The 18,749-nt window shown below is 37.3% G+C and overlaps 2 protein-coding genes across 3 annotated transcripts in view; one reads left to right on the top strand and one right to left on the bottom strand.

Annotated features, from left to right (window-relative positions):
- Positions 1-18,749, bottom strand: part of MIOS (meiosis regulator for oocyte development) — a 237,064-nt gene that overhangs the window by 117,722 nt on the left and 100,593 nt on the right. The gene's annotated exons all lie outside the window — the stretch shown is intronic.
- Positions 1-18,749, top strand: part of COL28A1 (collagen type XXVIII alpha 1 chain) — a 151,406-nt gene that overhangs the window by 55,246 nt on the left and 77,411 nt on the right. The window contains 6 exon segments of the mRNA XM_028164369.2: positions 917-984; positions 5,145-5,213; positions 7,875-7,942; positions 15,065-15,137; positions 15,896-15,964; positions 18,439-18,510. Coding sequence (XP_028020170.2) covers positions 917-984; positions 5,145-5,213; positions 7,875-7,942; positions 15,065-15,137; positions 15,896-15,964; positions 18,439-18,510 — 419 coding nt within the window.

Raw genomic sequence — 18,749 nt, 5'->3', positions numbered from 1 at the left:
TCTGGAATGTGCCAGGCATCACCCTTGCACTGGATGTTTGCTCTGCCAGGAATGCTTTTCCTCCAAGTTTCTACCTGGCTCATTCCCTCTCATCAGTGAGACCATCCCTGGTCACCTTTTCCAAGACTGCAGCTGTCTCCCCTTTCCTCCATTTATTTTTCTCCTTAGCACTTATCATTATTAAACATACTATTTATTTCTTCTATCCATCTTGTTTATTATCTTCTGTTTCCTCTACAAAAATGAAAGCTCTATGAGGAAAGAGAGTTTTGACTGTTTTGGTCACGGCTGTTTCCCTGTGTTTGGAACAGTTCCTGGCACGTAATGAGCGCTCAACAAATATTTGTTGAAACACACAGAGAATGGATGAATGATACTGTTCTTCTTACTGATAACTCTCACTTTATTTCCCAAATTTATTCATGGAAAGAGAAGGTGAGGTTCTTTAATTTTGCTGCACTTACCTTAGATAATTTCTTAATTTTTAAAATGCATTTTAGTAAGATTTGAGGGAAAAGGTATTTAGAAATTTGAAAAATATTTTCCTTTAATTTCTCTCTCAAATATTTATTTTCTTGCACCCTATGAATTTATACTTCTAAATATTTCTGTTATGATCCTAACAAGAAGTGTTTGTGTCATTATAATAACAATTCAGGAATTCTGGGTTCTTGTGTGAAAAATAAATATAAACTGGGGCAAAGAGTCACCAGTTTAGACCAAATAGTGAAAACATCATTCACTATTTTGGCAAATTTGAACTACAAACTATTTAAAAGGAACGGTGCTTTCTAACTTTCCATGTGGAGCTTCTTTATGGTTTAAAGATAGACTTTAATCCAGCATAATTCAAGATTAGCATAGTATGAAATAATGAGGTTAGTTGTTATACTTCTGACTTTATTTTCTACACACTGGGATATGGGACCTGTGGGACCCCAAGGACCAATGGGCATCCCCGGAATTGGGAGTCAAGGGGAACAGGTAATCAACGCTTTCTGTCTTTCCCTTTTGTACAGAACATTCTGGCTTAAACCTGGTGTTCACTGAAGGCCAGTACTGCAAACTGCTCTAAGAACATTTGATAGTGAAATTGCAATGGAATATATATCCAAAAGTGCATGTAGGGAAGGATATGATGGTTTCATGAGATTTTAGTTTTTAGAACTTCTAAAGACTTAAAAAATAAATTGTATGTTTCTTGGTGTTGTGACTTTTAATATTAAAGCCTAATTTACAGGACAAGAGTTTTGGAGCACTATCTTATATTTTTAGTTTCCCTTGGGAGCGACAATTTATTTACCTGTCAGTTTGTGTGTGTTTTTCCCCTTGAAGCTTTATGAATGTTGAAATCCCACTCTCTTCTGATGCCAGTAGATTAGTGTTTCCCACCCCCAGCCACGTAGCAATCTAAAAAACTATTAAACTTAAAACAAGGACCAGAATCAGAAGGAACCACTTTACTGAGGGGGGCACTGTTCCTGAGTAGAAGCAAACCACAGATAGGGTTTACAAATAGCTCTTGGTCCCTCTCGGTCAGAACAAAGGAAAGATCTGTGAGGCTATGTCTAAATTTATGGCTGGAATGACTTCCAAATTCTTCTGATCACAACTTTTGGAAAAGCAAGGCAATTTTGTTAGATTGAAATAATATGAAGAGGGCTTCCCTGGTGGCGCAGTGGTTAAGAATCTGCCTGCCAGTGCAGGCGACACGGGTTCGAGCCCTGGCTTGGGAAGATCCCACATGCCGCGGAGCAACTAAGCCCGTGTGCCACCACTACTGAGCCTGAGCTCTAGAGCCCGCGAGCCACAACTACTGAAGCCCGTGTGTCTAGAACCCGTGCTCCGCAACAAGAGAAGCCACCGCAATGAGAAGCCCGCACACCGCAACAAAGAGTAGCCCCAGCTCGTCGCAACTAGAGAAAGCCGGCGCGCAGCAACAAAGACCCAACGCAGCCAAAAGTTAATTAATTAAAAAAAAGAAATAATGTGAAGATAATATAACAGTACTATCTACCTACATAATCTCATTTAATCAAAGTGACCAACAAATGAAAATTTATGCTGAATGTCCTCCTGTGTAGAAAGTGGCAAAACAGCTTGATTAAAATTTATGATTATGGTTTGAATTATTCTCTTGCTTAGCAAACAAATAGTACTTCCTTTATCTAGGGTAGTGAGAGAAGGGAAGGATAAAAAAGGAGATAACTCCAAATCTCACTGTTGACATTAACTCTGAGTTTATTTCTAATCGTATTCTAATTAATCAGTATTTTTACTGTTGTTAATCCAAGCAACAGCCAAGTTGGGGATTACTCCTTTTTCTATTTCCTTCCCCTTGGTAGAGGTCCTAGTATAATACATTAGGTGGATTAGGGTGCAGAAGAAGCCAGGATAAATATTTAGATAATATTTAGATAATAATTAAGAGCTGGTTTGTTTGGACTACACAAGGATCATGGTTTGACTACGCTGCCAGGAATTCTCAGACTTTGTAGTTTTTCTGCTGGTTTCAGCAAAACCGTTTCAGCTAGTTTCTGATCTTGGAAGTGACAGCGCTGTCACATCCTGGGTCTTGTGGTGTTCCTGGTGCTGAGTCACCACTGTGAGGCTGAAAATGAGGTTCAAAGAACGCCAAGCCTTTCCAGATGGCCTGTGAATCTTGGACCTCCCACCTGCAACTCCCTGATGCCTTTAATACTGTTTCTTGGTGGAAGCTGTTGTTCTACAGCTTGAAAAGAAAACAAAAGAAAAAGAAAAAAAGACCTCCTTGACTTTTGTTTTCTCACCCCCTTCTCTTTTCTTCCAAGAGAAAAAACCTTTTACGGTATATGTGACCATATGGAGCTGGCCCCTACTGGATAGGAAATTGAATGGAATGCGTCATTTGTAAACTGAACAAGAAAAGAATTTGTTTACCTTTTTAAGACAAATGATTTAAATTCTACTTCAATTTAACCTCTGTGCAGGCAGTTCCCCATTTTTCTTCTCATCCTTAATTTAACATGTTTACCCATTGAATTACTGTTATAATTAGATCTTCCCATTTCTCTTATAGACATTAATTTTCCCACTCATCTGTTTCTGGGGGAACTTCTGTTTCCAGCAACATGTGTACAGTATTTCTCAAGTGGCCTGCAGATTTTCACTAAATATTTGGAGGCCTGACTACTTCAAATCTCTTAAAAATGAATCGAAATATAAATAACCACATATACCTGTGTACACACGTATATGCACACACATCCTTTGAATTTTGGGGGGTCTTGCATGCTACTTGTAGACTGTTGTAAAAGTCAGGAAGGATTCCTTCTTATAATGGTTCAATATAAATACTGAATCTTAGCTTCCTTAAGTTGTTTAGACTGCTTCATTTTCATCAACAATTTAAAAATGAACAAACAGCTGTATCATCTAGCTGGAGAAAATGGGATAGCATTTGTAATAAAATAATCATGTATCTGTAACCATTATTTGCACAATCATGGCCTGTGGGGTGTAAACAAAACAAAATCTTAGTTTTTTCTCTCATCATCACTTTAAATTTTTTTCAGTGGGTAAAGTTTTTTCTTTTTCTTACCACAGAAAAAAATTACCAGCAGGCTACAGACTTTCCGTATCACTTTTAGGTAGTAATAAGTTATAGGATCACCTCTAAGTTTCAAATCAGTTTCAATTGTCTAATAAAAACTATCTAGTCAATGTATTAATCTTCCTTTTAATCTTCATTTATCTTGTACGAGCTGCAGGGAGAATCTGTTGTCCGTGGGATGGAATGTGCTTCTTACCCTCCCAGGCTGAATCAAGGATGGGAGGATGGGAGAGGCATGGAGGTTCTTTCTTGGCTGGTCTATTGTCAGATGGCTTTGGGTCCTCTGGTCTTGGCAGATGTTTGATGCTGACACTCTTCCTGGTGGCGCTCCTGCACTGCCCCTGCGACTGGCCCTCCTGGGACATGGATGAAGGACTCTTTCCCTCCAGCTGTTTCTCCCCATCAGCCTCTGCTTTTCCGGGGCTTTACTCTATACTGACTCTCTCTGTTGGAGTTCCATTACTCTTCTAGGTCCTCTTGGACAGGATTCAAAGCAGTTCCAGGTCAACTCCAGGCATCTAGAGTACATCTGGGCCACAGAAAAAAAACTTGTGTGTCCTTTGCACTGACAAACTCTGGATGCAAAGGCTGATCCCACCCCAGCCCTCTGCTGGCTATCACAGCCCATTTTAACTTTCTCAGGCATGAGTCAGACACTGGTCCATTGTGTTCCAAATATAAAAATCAAGGTCTCCAAGTCATTTCATTAATGTTCCCTGTCTAGAATGTGGTGAAGAGAGAAGCAAGCCAAACCCCTTCCATTTTCTCCAAGGAAAACACTTTATGAGACTATTTTCCCCAAAGAAGACCTTATTACATCCTGTCTCTACTCCCTTTTTATACCCACAATGTGAATGAGAGTCAAGTATTAGACCGTTCTTCAGTTTGGTGTTTGCAGGCTATCGCTTCTTAGAGCCTAGGTCAAATTTTCAATTTCACATCCTGATAGATATTGCTTGGTACAGCTAGGATATAGGTTTGCCTGCATGGGACCGAGGTGAAATAGGTTAATAAGACGGAATTTTTATTTCTCTTATTTAAAACTCCAAGCTGGTGTGTTGGCTCCACTCGTCAGGGACTTCAGAGTTTCAGGTTTCTTCATTCTTGTTAGTCTGACATTCCAAGGGTGCTTTCCTCATCCACATAATCCAGGATAGCAACTATGTCTTCACTTCAGCAAGGGGGAGGGGGAAAAAGGAAAGAGAAGGCATATCCTTCCTTTAGCATGAACCAGAAATTGCCCAAATCACTTCATTCACATCCCATTGGCCAGCATCCAGTTCATCTGGCTGCAACAGGGGTTAGGAAATATGGTCTTTATTCTAGGCAGCCATGCAGGTCAGTTAAAAATTCTCTTACTATGGAAAAATGGTAGAATGCATATTATGGTTCTACTAGCAGCCTCTGCCACCCATTCAACAAGTATTAATTGAGTATAAGTAATCAATTATGGGATGTGAACTAAACTTTTACTTTAGAGGATTTGAAACTACTCTTATTTAAACTTCTTCTTAATTTCACTAATATTATTTTTAAAATTTTCATTTTAAAGGGAATCCAAGGTCCTATTGGTCCACCTGGTCCACAAGGGCCCCCAGGACAAGGCTCACCTGGTCCCAAGGTAACTTTCTAAATGAGAGAAGAGTTTAATCTATCTATATTCTGATCGTTGTTTTCTGGTCAGTGGCCAGTGCATTTGGAAGGCAGCAGAGGAAATGAACTTAAAAATGAGAGATCTCTATTTAATGCAAAATGTACTAGTATTCCTAATGGTTTAGAAAATGTTATATGTATTCTTTATGCTCTTAGAAGCTTTCACATTCATCCCTCAGTATCTGCTGGAAGGTTGATTCCAGCACTCCCACCCCTTCCCTATACCAAAAGCCGAGGATGCTCAAGTCCTTTATATAAATGGTGTAGGATTTGCATATAACCTACTCACATCCTCCTGTATTTTAAAAATCATCTCTAGATAACTGCTAATACCAAATACAATGTAAATGCTATGTAAATATTTGCCAGCATGCAGCAAATTCAGGTCTTTCTTTTGGATATTTTTGGAATACTTTTCCTTGAATATTTTCCATCCAAGATTGGTTGAATCTGCAGCCGAGTCCAAGCCCATACCACTTGCTGCACTACAGGCCAATAAGTCGAGAGACACAGTGCTGGGGAGAGGAAAAGCAACTTCATTCAGAAAGCCAGCAAACCAAGAAGATGGCATACTAATGTTCTAAAGAACCATCTTAATTTGGGGTAGAATTCAAGTTTCTTTTATGCTAGGGAAGGGGGAAGCAGGAGGGAGTTAAGATCAAGAAGAGAAGGGCGACCACAGATATCTGGGCGCCAGCAAGGGTCCGAGGAGGGTTGTGAAAACATTTTGTTCTTGGTTAGCTGACTTCAGTTGACCTGAGTCTGTCCCTGATGTTCCTATAAATCTTGAGAAGACAATTGTTATTTTTGTTCATACTTCCTTATCTCTTCATGGGAGGTAAGTTTCGAGTAAGGGACTGTTTGCACAAATCTTAACCTGAGTCCCTTTAGTGATTAACATGTCTACATGCAGGGCTGAGCAGAGGCTTATGACTCAGAGGTTAAAGCAGCAGAACAGGTAGGTACAATATGGAGTAAGAGACGCCAGGCTTCTATAAACAAGAGGCAGGCGGTGGAGGGGGATCTTAGTTCCTGAAGAACAACTCAGGGATATTCATCAGATTGTTATGTCTGTCCCTTATGGAGGAACTAGTACTCTGTTTTATCGCTGAACTATTGTCATTACTTTTTTTGTTTAACTCCCCTTCCTTTGTTTTTGCATTCCCTCGTTTCACTAATTAGTAACTGCCTGTGCCTGCTCCTTAGAACTCAGGGAAGGCCCAGGAAATTAAAGCCGTTTTCTACAAACAAGAAATGGGGGAAATGGAGGGGCTTTTGTACCTGGGAGGGCCCCACAGGGTCCTGCTCGATTTCAATCCCCCTTTTTCTTTTATACTATTCGATCCTAAGGGGAACAGGGCAGACAAGAAATGGAATAAAGTTTTGGATAGAGAGGTTAATCACAAACTCAACAGAGGAACTCAATTTTATGGGGACTCGGTTTCAAATCCACAGGCACAGACCGGTTGCTACCAAGGTGGCGGACTATATTTACACCATCTTAATTTATTGTTTTTATTACTTTTACTTGTGAGATCCTGTTCTAGAAACTCAAGCAGTAATATCAGTAGAGGTTACCTGTGGGCTGGCTAGTTTTCATTCTCACTAACAGTCCCACGGTAGGTCCAACAACCAAAACGTTTAGTTAAAGATATGGAGTCAGGGGCTTCCCTGGTGGCGCAGTGGTTGAGAATCCACCTGCCAATGCAGGGACACGGGTTCGAGCCCTGGCCTGGGAAGATCCCACATGCCGCGGAGCAACTAAGCCTGTGCACCACAACTACTAAGCCTGTGCTCTAGAGCCCGCGAGTCACAACTACTGAGCCTGTGTGCCACAACTACTGAAGCCCACGCACCTAGAGCCCATGCTCCACAACAAGAGAAGCCACCTCAATGAGAAGCCCGCGCACTGCAACGAAGAGTAGCCCCTGCTCACCGCAACTAGAGAAAAACGGCACGCAGCAACAAAGACCCAATGCAGCCAAAAATAAAGAAAGAAATAAATTTCTAAAAATAAAAAAATAAAGATATGGAGTCAGAAATAACCTAGCAAATAAAAATTTTTCTATGAACTTGGAAGCAAATTACCTTCTAAATTAGAACTATTATTTATCCCTTGGGGAGAGGCATGACACTTATTATTTAACCAGCTGTCCTTAATGTTGCTTCAAAGAATCACTGATCATTATTAAATAAATACTCCTCTGAAAGTACCTCCCTTTCCGTAGATTCCTTCGAGAGTCCCATGTGAGAAGTAGCTCAGTAGAATACAGTTACTGTCCTTGAGATTTCTGATTTGAGCTCAATGGTGAAAGCTCAGGTTGTTCTCTCTGGTTATGATACTGCTTTTGATCAGCAGTAACCCTGGCTTCTCATGTGTCAATTCTAGTTGCTCTGGAATATAACTGCCTATCTTTTCCAAATATATATATATATATTTGCCTGAAATATTTTTATATTTGAATAGATACATGCACATATACATACACATATGTGAATAGAGCATATGAAACTCAGTTTTATCTTATTTTGCTGATATGTTTTGCTCTTAGGAGATCAAAGGTAGGTATATATTATTTTTATTTTGCTGCTATATTCAAATACTCTTCAAATACTCTTACCTCATTAGGGAGAAGTAGGCCAGATAGGACCTACAGATCCTAGAGGACCATTGGGACTTGGAGTGCAAGGTCCAAAGGTGAGTTGTCTAAGCTGCTTGGAAGCATTTATGTAATATTATGTAAAGTTTCATTTATATCCAAATGTAATACAGATCATGTATGTATCATCTGTTATTTCATCAGAAAATAGTCTGATGCTTAACTCGTATTGTTTAAGAAAAACCAAAATCTTAGTTTATTTTAGTGATGACTTTATATTTTTATTTATTTATTAGCATTATAGAGGTCTTCTTTTGACACAGAGTGATTCTTTAAGAACATTATTGCCTGCCATATTATAAAAGCTTAGGAGAATTTCAGTGAAGTTTACTTCTCTTCTTTTGTTTCGTGGCTGGCTCCTTCTCATCCTTCAGATCTCAGCTCAAAAGTTACTTCCTCAAAATTCATTTCCTAAATATAAAGTATGTCCACCCCACTACTGTTACCCCAGACTGTTATTTAAAAGCACACTGTTCGTTTCCCTTGCTTTTTACCACTGACCTCAACTTGCATGTTTTTTGAATTACTTTTCATCTTATTACACCCTCTAGAAACGCACTGCCCAGTATGGCAGCCGCTAGCCACAAGTGGTTACTGAATACTTGACGTGTGGCTGGTATGAACTGAGGTGTGCTATAAATGTACTATACACTCTGGATTACAAAGCCTGGTACAAAAAAAAGAATGTAAACTATATGATTAACACATTTGTATATTGATTACATATTGAAATGGCAAAATTTCAGTTGTATTAGAGTAAGTAAAATATAGTATTAGAATTGTACTTATCCGTTTCTTCTAATGTTGTAAATGTGGCTGTTAATAATATAATTACATATATGGCTTGCTTTATATTCTATTGGACAGTGCTGCTCCACTGGGGCAGGGATTTTGTTTCCTTTTTTTTTCTTTGTTACTGAATCCTCAGTCTGGGGGACAAAATAGGTACTCAATAAGTGCTGTCGAATAAATAAATGAATCCTATTTTACCCTTCACAATTTCTATAACTCATCCTGAAGGCATACAGAATCTGCCAAGCCATGCTGAGGATTAAAATCCATCATTGTTCTGCTGTCATTGACATGATTTTATTAAGAATTTGGGTATTAGAAGAATATGTAAGACACAGGTCTAAAACAAATATACATTTTACATATATATAAACATATAATTGCAAGAGACACAAAATGTACTAATACAGTGATCATAGCTGCCACTTATTGAATGATTTTGATGTGTCACACAATGTGCTAAGTACTAAATATGCTAAGTACATATATGTGTGTATATACATATACATACTATATTTATATCTATACATGTCTATAGTATATATATATGTATATATACATATTATGTCATCTAATGCCAATTTCAGAGAGGCCATATAGAGTAACAAGGCTACTAGGCAGTTCGACTACCTAAGTTCAAATCCCAGTCTTGCACTAGATGGATATATAATCTTAAGCTTCTCTCATTTTAAACAATGAAATACTTAAAATATACTTACTACTATAGAGAATAACAAAGAGCACCCATGTATTCCACAACCCAGCTTTATCAAATATCAACATTTTGCAGCATGTATTCTAGAATTTTTTTAAGAAGAAGCATTACAGATATAGCTGAAGGCCTCTCTGCCTGTGCTCCCCAATCCTATTGCCCTCCCTCCCCTCCCCAGATGTAATCATTATCATGAATTTGGTGTTTATCATTCTTTCAAAGTTTTTATAATTTTCCCATATGTTTTTATGCATAAGCCATATATTACTTTTTTTGTATTCTTGAACTTTACATAATATATCATTCTGCAATATATTTATACTCAGCCTTAGTTATTTGTGTTTTTATATGCCTTTAATTCATTCAGTTTAATTATTTTATGATACTATATTGTATGAGAATACCTCATTTAAAATTTACGTTTTCCTCCTGATGGACATTTAAATTGCTTTCCATTTTGTGCATTTGCCAACAATGCTGCCATAAACATTCTCTGGGCTTTCTCTTTTGTAAGGATACAAGTTTCTCTCATTAGCAGGATTGGAAGATCACAGAGTATGCAAGTTTTCAATTTTGATGCTGTGAAAATCCTGCCCAAAATAAACAATGGGCAAAATGTTTGGACCAGATTACCCTCCTTCCAACAACAGGTGAAAATGCTCTTTTCTCTACATTCTTGCCAGTATGAAGTGTATAAAAATACATCTCATTGGTTCAGTTTTTATTCCTTGATAACTAACTGAACAGTTTTTGTGTGCTTAATGGACCTCGGTTTTTCTCTTTTATAAATTCCTGTAGATACTGATTTTTTTTTTTGATGTTGGGTGTTCCTTTCTTATTCATTAATAGCTCTTTATATATCTGGATAATAGTCCTTTGTTATTTGGGTTGCAAATCTCTTAGGCTATGGCTTGTGTTTTTCACTTAGAGTACTTTTCAGCATATACAATAGAAGTTTTAGATTTTGATGTGTTTCTATCCCTTTATGGTTTGGGCTTTTGGAATATTATTTAAAAACATTTCTTGACTCCAAAGTCATAATATATTCTTATGTATTTTCTTCTGAAAAATTTGGTGTTTTACTTTTTTAAATTTAGGTCTTTAATACACTTGGAATTTATTTTTGTGGATAGGGCAATGTAGGGAGTCTATTTTTTCCCCATATGGATAACCAAATATCCCAGCATCAGTTATTAAATAGCCCATCTTTGCCACACTGATTTGTAATACCTCCTATGTCATATATCAAATTTCTATATTTGTGAGGATCAGTGCCTGAGTTCTCTATTCTGCTCCGTTTGTCTATTTATATCTCTCAGTGCTATTACCTCTCTGTCTTGATTATGATAGATTTATAATGTTTTATCATCCACAGAGAAAATACTCTCATCTTCTTCCCTGGTTATTCTTAATTCTAACATATAAATTTTAGAATTGGCTTGTCAAATTTGACAAATATCCTGTTGGAGTTTTTGAAATTGCATTGAACCTTTGGATTAAATATTGAGTCTTTCAAACCACAGAGTAAACCTCTCTAACTTTTTTAGGAAAATATTTGTCATTTTATCCATAAAGATCTTCTACTTTTTTAGTTAAAAAGGTACCTTGGAGAAATTTTTGCAATTGTGAGTTTTTTTTTTTCTGTACCTTCCAATTAACTATAACAGGTGTATAGGAAAAGTATTGTTTTGTTATTGTTATTGTCTTGTTTTGTTTTGGTATATTGATTTTTGTAGCCAGCCAGCTGATAAAATCTCTTATTTCTAATTGTTTCTAAAGTCTCTTGCTTTTCTACTCCCTGTGTACATAAGCATACTGTCTGAAAATAAAAACAGTTTTGCCTCTTCCTTTTTAGTTCTTTTTCTTATTCACTTTTTATCATTTTACACTGCTAGGGTCTCCAGTGCAATGTTTAAAGGAAGTGACTTCAGAGGAAATGCTCCTAAAATTTCACTTTTAAGTGTGACATTTGCTGTAGGTTTTTTTTTTTTTTAATATAAATTTATTTATTTATTTATGGCCGCACTGGGTCTTCGTTGCTGCTCGCGGGCTTTCTCTAGTTGCGGCGAGCGGGGGCTACTCTTCGTTGCAGTGCGCAGGCTTCTCATTGCAGTGGCTTCTCTTGTTGTGGAGCATGGGCTCTAGGTGCGTGGGCTTCAGTAGTTGTGGCACGTGGGCTCAGTAGTTGTGGCTCACGGGCTCTAGAGCGCAGGCTCAGTAGTTGTGGCTCACGGGCTTAGTTGCTCCGCGGCATGTAGGATCTTCCCAGACCAGGGCTCGAACCTGTGTCCCTGCATTGGCAGGCGGATTCTTAACCACCAGGGAAGTCCCTGAAATCTATGTTTAACATGTATGAATAGTTTGTTATTATTTATTGCTAAATAGAATTCCATTGTATGGATATACCACTATTTGTTCATCTCTTCATCTGTTAATGGAAATTTTGGTTTTCTCCAGCTTTTGAATATTACAAATAAAGCTCTTATGAACATTTATGTACACGTCTTTGTATAGACATATGTTTTACATTTTTCTTGAGTAAATACCTAGGAGTGAAATGGCTGGGTCATACGATAAGTATTTAGCTTTTCAAGAAACTGCCAAATTGGTGTCCAAAAGAGTCTGCATTCTGTCTACATTTTCACTGAGTATGGAATTCTAGATTAATGGCTCTTCCTTTTTTTTTCCCAGTACTTTCATGATGTTGGTCCACTGTCTTCTCGCACTATTTCTGATGAGAAATCTGTTGTGATCTATACATTTGTTTCACTACATAATGTCTCTTTTCTCTGGCTACTTTTGAGATTTTTCTATCACTGGTTTTGAGCCATGTGATTATAATGTGCCTTAGTTCAGTTTTCTTCATATTTCTTGTGTTTGGGTTTCATTGATCTTCTCAGATCTATGAGTTACTGATTTCATCAAATTTTGAAAATATTAGGTTAGCATATCTTGAAATATTTCCCACCCTCAGCCTTCACCCAGGAAATTCCCACTTAAATTTAAATGCTTGGAGTTTTCTCACAGTTCACAGATGCTCTGCTCATTCTTATTCAGTCTCTTTTCTCTGTGTGTTTCATTTTGAATAGAGTTTATTACTCTATCTTTCAGATTGTTTATCTTTTCTTCTGTGATGTCTAATCTGCTTTTAATTCTACCCAGTGTATTTTTATCTCATACTTTGCAATTTTCAACTCTAGCAGTTCAATTTATGTCCTTCTATATCTTTCATATCTCTATTTAACAAGTTTTAACTTTCCTTTAGTTTCTTGAATATATGGAATGCAGTATAATAACTGTTTTAATGTTCTTATATACGAATTCTATCACCTGTGTCATTTTCTGTGTCAGGTTTTTGCAGCTTTCTTTAATCCCTGATCATTTTTGATTCGCTGCCAAATATTGTGACTTTTACCTTTTTAGGTGTTAGATATTTTTGTATTCCTATAAATATTTTTGAGCTTTGTTCTTAGATGCTTCTATACTACTTGAAAACAGTTTGAGACTTCTGGTCTTGCTTTTAAGCTTTATTAGGTAGGACAAAAGCAGCATTTTAGTCTGGGGTTAATTTTTCCCCACTACTGAGGCATGACCCTTTTTAGAACTCTAATCTATGCCCTCAGCACTGTGAAGTTTTCTTTCTTGCCACTGGGAGCAGGCGCTGTATCTCTCCTGCTGTCAGTTCTCTCTGATCCTTTAAACTGGTTGTTTTCTTGGCCTTGGGTAGTTTCTTCACTCTGTGCTGAACAGTATTCACCTAAATACTCAAGGTGGATGCTCAGCAGATCTTCATAGTTCTCTCCGTGGCACTCCTTCCTCTCTGGTAATCTACTGTGTGAATTTGTGATACCTTGGCTTACCCAGACTCCTACCTTTGCCTCCTTAAATTAGAAAGATTTCTGAACTTTCCCTGGGTTCTCTCTCCCTGCACCATGGCCTGGGAACTTTACCCAAACAGTAAACTTGGGAAATTGTAATTTTCACCTATTTTGTTTCCCCTCTCTCAGGAATTATTATCCTTCGTTACTTAGTGTCTAATGTCTTGAAAGTCATTGTTTCATACATTTTGTCTGCTTTTTTAGTTGCACCAGGTGGGAAATTAAATCTAGTTCCTACTGCTCCATTTTGACGAGAACCTTAAGTTGCATCCTTTTTCTTAGGTAGACTGGTCTGTGATTTTGTTTTCTTATCTTGTTGTATGACTTTTTAAATCAAAGTTTTATTAGTCTCATAAAGTAAATTGGGTAGACTTCCCTCTTTTTCAATTTTTCAGAACTATTTGTATAAGAGAGGGAATATCTCTTCTTCAGATGTTTAAAAATTTGGTAAGGTTTGACTGTAAAACCAACTAAGTCTGTGACCTTGGAGGCAGAGGAAGTTCCAGACTTGCAATTACTGATTCAATTTCTTTAATGGCATTGGTTTATTTAGCTTGTTCATTCCTTCTTATGTCATTTATGTAATTTATATTTTTCTTGAAGATTATCCATTTATTAATGTTTCCAATATATTTGAAATTGTCACAGAAATTTTCTATGATCAAAAAAATGTTACTATGTATATAATTATATTCACCTTTCATTCCTAATACTGTTTTTTATGACTTTTCTTTTTTAATATTAATCATTACTGCTAGAAGTTTATTTTCTTAGTATTTTTAAGTATTACCTTTTAATTTTGTTACTCTTGCTTTTTGCTTGCAAGTTTATTATTTTCTGCTGTCATCTTTATTATATCCTTCTATTTATTTTTAGGTTCACTGTGCTTTTTTTCACTAGTTTTTATAATTTAGCTGAAATGACTTTCAATTATTTTCAATATTTTTTGCTCTTAATAAATGCAGTAAGGACACTTGTATACTGTTTAAAAGTAGCATGTGTTTTCTCTGAACATTTTAAAGGACTTGTTCTTAATCACAAATTAACTGGAAAGTGAGTAGAATGATTCAATATTAGAGTTGGAAGCAATGTTTGGGTCCCAACGTTTTCATTTCATTTTTATATGTTTTTTTTCAGGATTGCTGTCACAAATTACCACAAACTGTGGCTTAACATAATAGAAATTTATTGTCTCACAGTTCTGGAGGCTAGACATAAAAAATCAAGGTGTCTGCAGGGCCATACTTCCTCCAAAACCTATAGGGAATCTTTCCTTGCCTCTTGGCCTCTGGTGGCGGCCAATCCTTGGAATTCCTTGGCTTGCAGCTACATCACTCTAATCTTGGCTTCTGTTTTCACGTGGGGTTCTCCATAAGTGCCTGTCTTCACATTATGTTTTCCTCTTATAAGGACACCACTCACATTGGATTAGGACCCACCCTAGTTACCTCATCTTAACTTGATTACCTCTTAACTTGATTACAAAATAAGGTCCATTCACAGGTGCCAAGGGTTAAGACTTCAACATATCTTTTGGGGGAGGGGGCTGGTCACAATTTAACCCATAACAAACAACATGACCCAAAACTGAGACCCAGAGAGGTTAAGGAACTTGCCCGAGGCCAAATAGTTTAATGACTATTAATTACAATTCAGATTTCCCTGCTCATAGGCTTTTCTCGGGTATTACAAGATGTAACCAATTTCAAGTACCTCAGAGGGGAGTTCCATGATAAATATGAACTTCTGGGAGATAAAAATCTTTGCTCATCCACCCGGGGGAGCCAGGCTCAACAGGGCTCTCAGGACAGCCAGGAGTACCGAGAGAAGATGGAGCTACAGGGAAGAAGGTAACACTGCTTTTCATATTATTGGTGTAAAACTATTGAACCACACTATATCTTGGTCCTGCAGAAGCTCAAATTAAACCATTCAAGACAAACTTAGTCTTTTCAAGAAAAAAAAAATCCCACAACTCTTAATTTCCTTCTTCTCTTAGTTCAGATAAAAGAGCGCCAATTCAAAGCCTGAGTAGTATCTCACACCCTCTGCCTTCTCTCTGGTATTTTGGCCATGGTATCCTCCAGTGACCTAGTCCCTTTGGGATTCCTAGAAAGCACTTTTATTTAAACTTACAGAAAAACACTTTTTTCTTTCCCCTCCAAAAGGGGAGTCTGTAAATGCATTCAGGAAGTAAGGCTACTCTAAAGATTTCCTGAAGTATTTTGAGTTGACATTTGAAATACTCATTTTTCAATATAAGTAGTGGAAAACAGCAGATGGAAAGGCTGAAGGTCCTTCTTGTTTTTTAAAAAAACAAACCACCAAATCTGAATGAGGAGCCAAAAGAAAGTGAGCTTATTGCTTTGGCAATTGGCTGGGAAACTGGACTTTTTCATGATATTTCAGCTGCTCTGAGCTAAACTGGAGTTTGATATTAATTTATTCAAGTTGGTAAACTTCCAACTTAATTTTGAGACTAGAGTGAAGGTCTGGTCTGTATTGGAGGATTGCAGCAGAGACTCTACGGGCTGTAAGAAGAGACAAGGTGGGTGTGTACATACTGTCTATGGAGGGTCAGCTAAGACATCAGTGCCATTTTCTCTAGGGAGAAGCGGGGCTTCCAGGAGCAAGAGGCCCTGAAGGACAACCTGGAAAAGGACAACCTGGCCTCAAGGTATGGAATTGACAGTGGTAGGGGAAGGGAAGCAGACTGCCTGAGTTCTGGTCCTGATACTTAGGAGCCATCTTAGGAGAAATTTGATGTTATTCTTGCTATGTCAAAGGTGTTTACTTCTGGCTTAAAATTATGGATACCAGCTTTTGAACTTTTATAAGACAGCAAGTATGTATTACTCATTTTCATTTTCCTAACATCTGTCATTAAGTCCCAGCTTACAGGAAGAGTTCAATACATTTTCTTAGTAAACAGCCAAACTGACATTTAAAAAACACATAGTAAGGGAAAAGAAGACTTGAGATACATCAGTGAGACATCAAAGTCCATAAATTTTTTTTCAAATATTTATACAATCTCACAGAGTAATAAGAAATATAACCTTATTAAGTGGTACTTTCACAACATGGAATACATTTATTTTATACATTGTAGAAATGCTAGTTGAATAACATCTTTATATGTCAAGATGAGAATATCCAAATTCATCAATAAGACCATTAGTGACATTATCTATAGCCTCTAAGGTGCCAGATGTTCCTGCATTTCTTATGTGCGGTCATCAATGACCATATAAAGATTCTGAAGAATTATATATGAGTAAAGTAAAAATAAAATCCATATACTTATTAGTGTTCTGTTTATAATTCTATTAAAATAGTAATTGATAGCTTAGATGTCTATGCCTTGTGAAAATATTGGCTAAAATTGAGTTGTTAACCTTAAATGTGAAAAACTGAAATATAAATATATTTGTAGAATTTCAAACATTTTAAATAATTGACTAACCAGACTCTGAGATCTATTTTTGGTGGGGTGAGAAGCAGGGAGTAAAAACACAAACAGAGAATCCCTTTTCAACATGATGCAAAAAATACTTTTAGAAATGATTGCTTATTAACATTCATGAGAACTAACATTTTCTTGAATATACTTTTGGAAAAGAGACCCTTGGAGTTATAACTGAAGCTGTGGGAATGAATGATAGCTCTGAGAAAGAGAGCTAAGGTTTGAATCCCACATTTTACAGTAGGTGAAGAGCATTCAGAACAGCATGAAGATAGGCACAATGCATAGTAGTACCATGTTAGAGAAACCAAGGAGAAAGCATTTCAAGAGGAAAGCAATGGGTGGTGTCAAATAGACCAGCAGAGCAAGGAGAATATGCATTGACTGGATTTGTGGCTTTCAGGTGATTCGGGGCTTACGGAAGGCTATTGGAGAAGAGTGGTAGGAATATGTTACATATCCAAGGTATGTTATTGTTCAGTGTTGGCACTTTGTAATAATAGTTGGATTCTTACTGTTGGCTTCTGGAATGATTTAGGTCAATAAGTTCAATTTGGTAGTTAACGGGAGAAAATAAATAGTTGTGGGTAGATTTCATTTCTGTTGGCATTAATAATGATACAATAAGTTATATTCAATATTTGGACATTCAACAGGTTTTTTTAAAATTACCTGTGTCACTACTCTCGATTAGTATGCGTATTAGGGAGTTCTTTGCATGTCTGTGGATTCTACAGGTCACCTTTTCTTCTTAGTGAAGTGTCTGCATTGCCGATGACCTTGGTATAGTCCAGTGGTTCTCAAGGTGCAGTCCCTGGAAGAGCAGCACCTGATGCTGCTGTCAGAAATGGAAATTATTGGACCCCAATCCAGACCTATTAAATCAGAAACTCTGGATGTGGGGCCCAGCAATCTCCAGGTGATACTGATGCATGCTTAGGTTTGAAAACTGGAAAACTGTGGTATAGTCATTGATGTCATATATATTGAATGGCCTCGGCTACAAACCCTGAGGAGTTCTTTTGCTGAGCTAGACACAAACTTAGGTATGGTGCCTTGCAGTTGAACCCTAGTGTAAGGATAGTTCTGGAATTCTCTGAGGCTTCTGGCTGAAGGTAATACAATTCTTTGGGGGTAGCATTGGTGTACACAACCCTGCTGGGGAACACTAGGCAATTTCTAGCTCTGCACCAGGTTAATGCTCACTCATCTTTCTACCAGTTGAATTATGGGCCTCCTTTGGGAGAAAGAACTAGACTCTCCACTGAGGAAGAAACAAGGCTGGATTTTTAAAATGTCTTATTTTATATTTTAAAACTGATATAGCACAGAAGCTGAAAAACAGCATGACAAATCATAGATGGCTTTCTTTTCTGAAACTGACTGTCTGAAAATCATCTGTTAATAGACCAAGGGGGCAAAAGAACTGTAAAGTCAAATCAAAGGCCCCAAAGGAAGATACTGAACATAGGGTTTAGAAAATACTAAATCATACTGAATAAATGAAGACTGAACAATTCTGAAGTCATCCAATCTGTTCAGGAAGATCGACAAACTCTGTGCAACTGAGCTGGGCTTGGGGAACATCACTTTAAAGTAGGTATTCATTGAGAATCTGGCCATGATATAACATTAAGGAGGGTCTGTTAATAGAACAACTATATTTTTATTATAATTTCTGTCAGGGTGATGAAGGAAAGAAAGGGAGCAAAGGAAATCAAGGACAGAGGGGATTTCCAGGGCCCGAAGGACCAAAGGTATGTTTCTTATATTCTCATTTTTGCTTTGGGGAGATTGTAATTGTGCCTGGTTTTAATGGAATGTTAGATTTCCACTGTTTTCCTCTCAACAAATACAAAACAAAAGCCCCCAAATGAAAAAGGCTTTAGAAAACACACTATTTCAGACCATAATAGAATGGAATAAAGAGATTGCATAAAACATGTGATCTTCATTGAAATATTCATTCTGCTAGGAGAGAATCTGTGTGTCAGTC

The sequence above is a fragment of the Balaenoptera acutorostrata genome, chromosome 7 (assembly GCF_949987535.1).
Source record: "Balaenoptera acutorostrata chromosome 7, mBalAcu1.1, whole genome shotgun sequence".
In the NCBI taxonomy this organism is placed as follows: domain Eukaryota; kingdom Metazoa; phylum Chordata; class Mammalia; order Artiodactyla; family Balaenopteridae; genus Balaenoptera; species Balaenoptera acutorostrata.
This window is presented reverse-complemented; position numbering and strand designations above follow the sequence as displayed.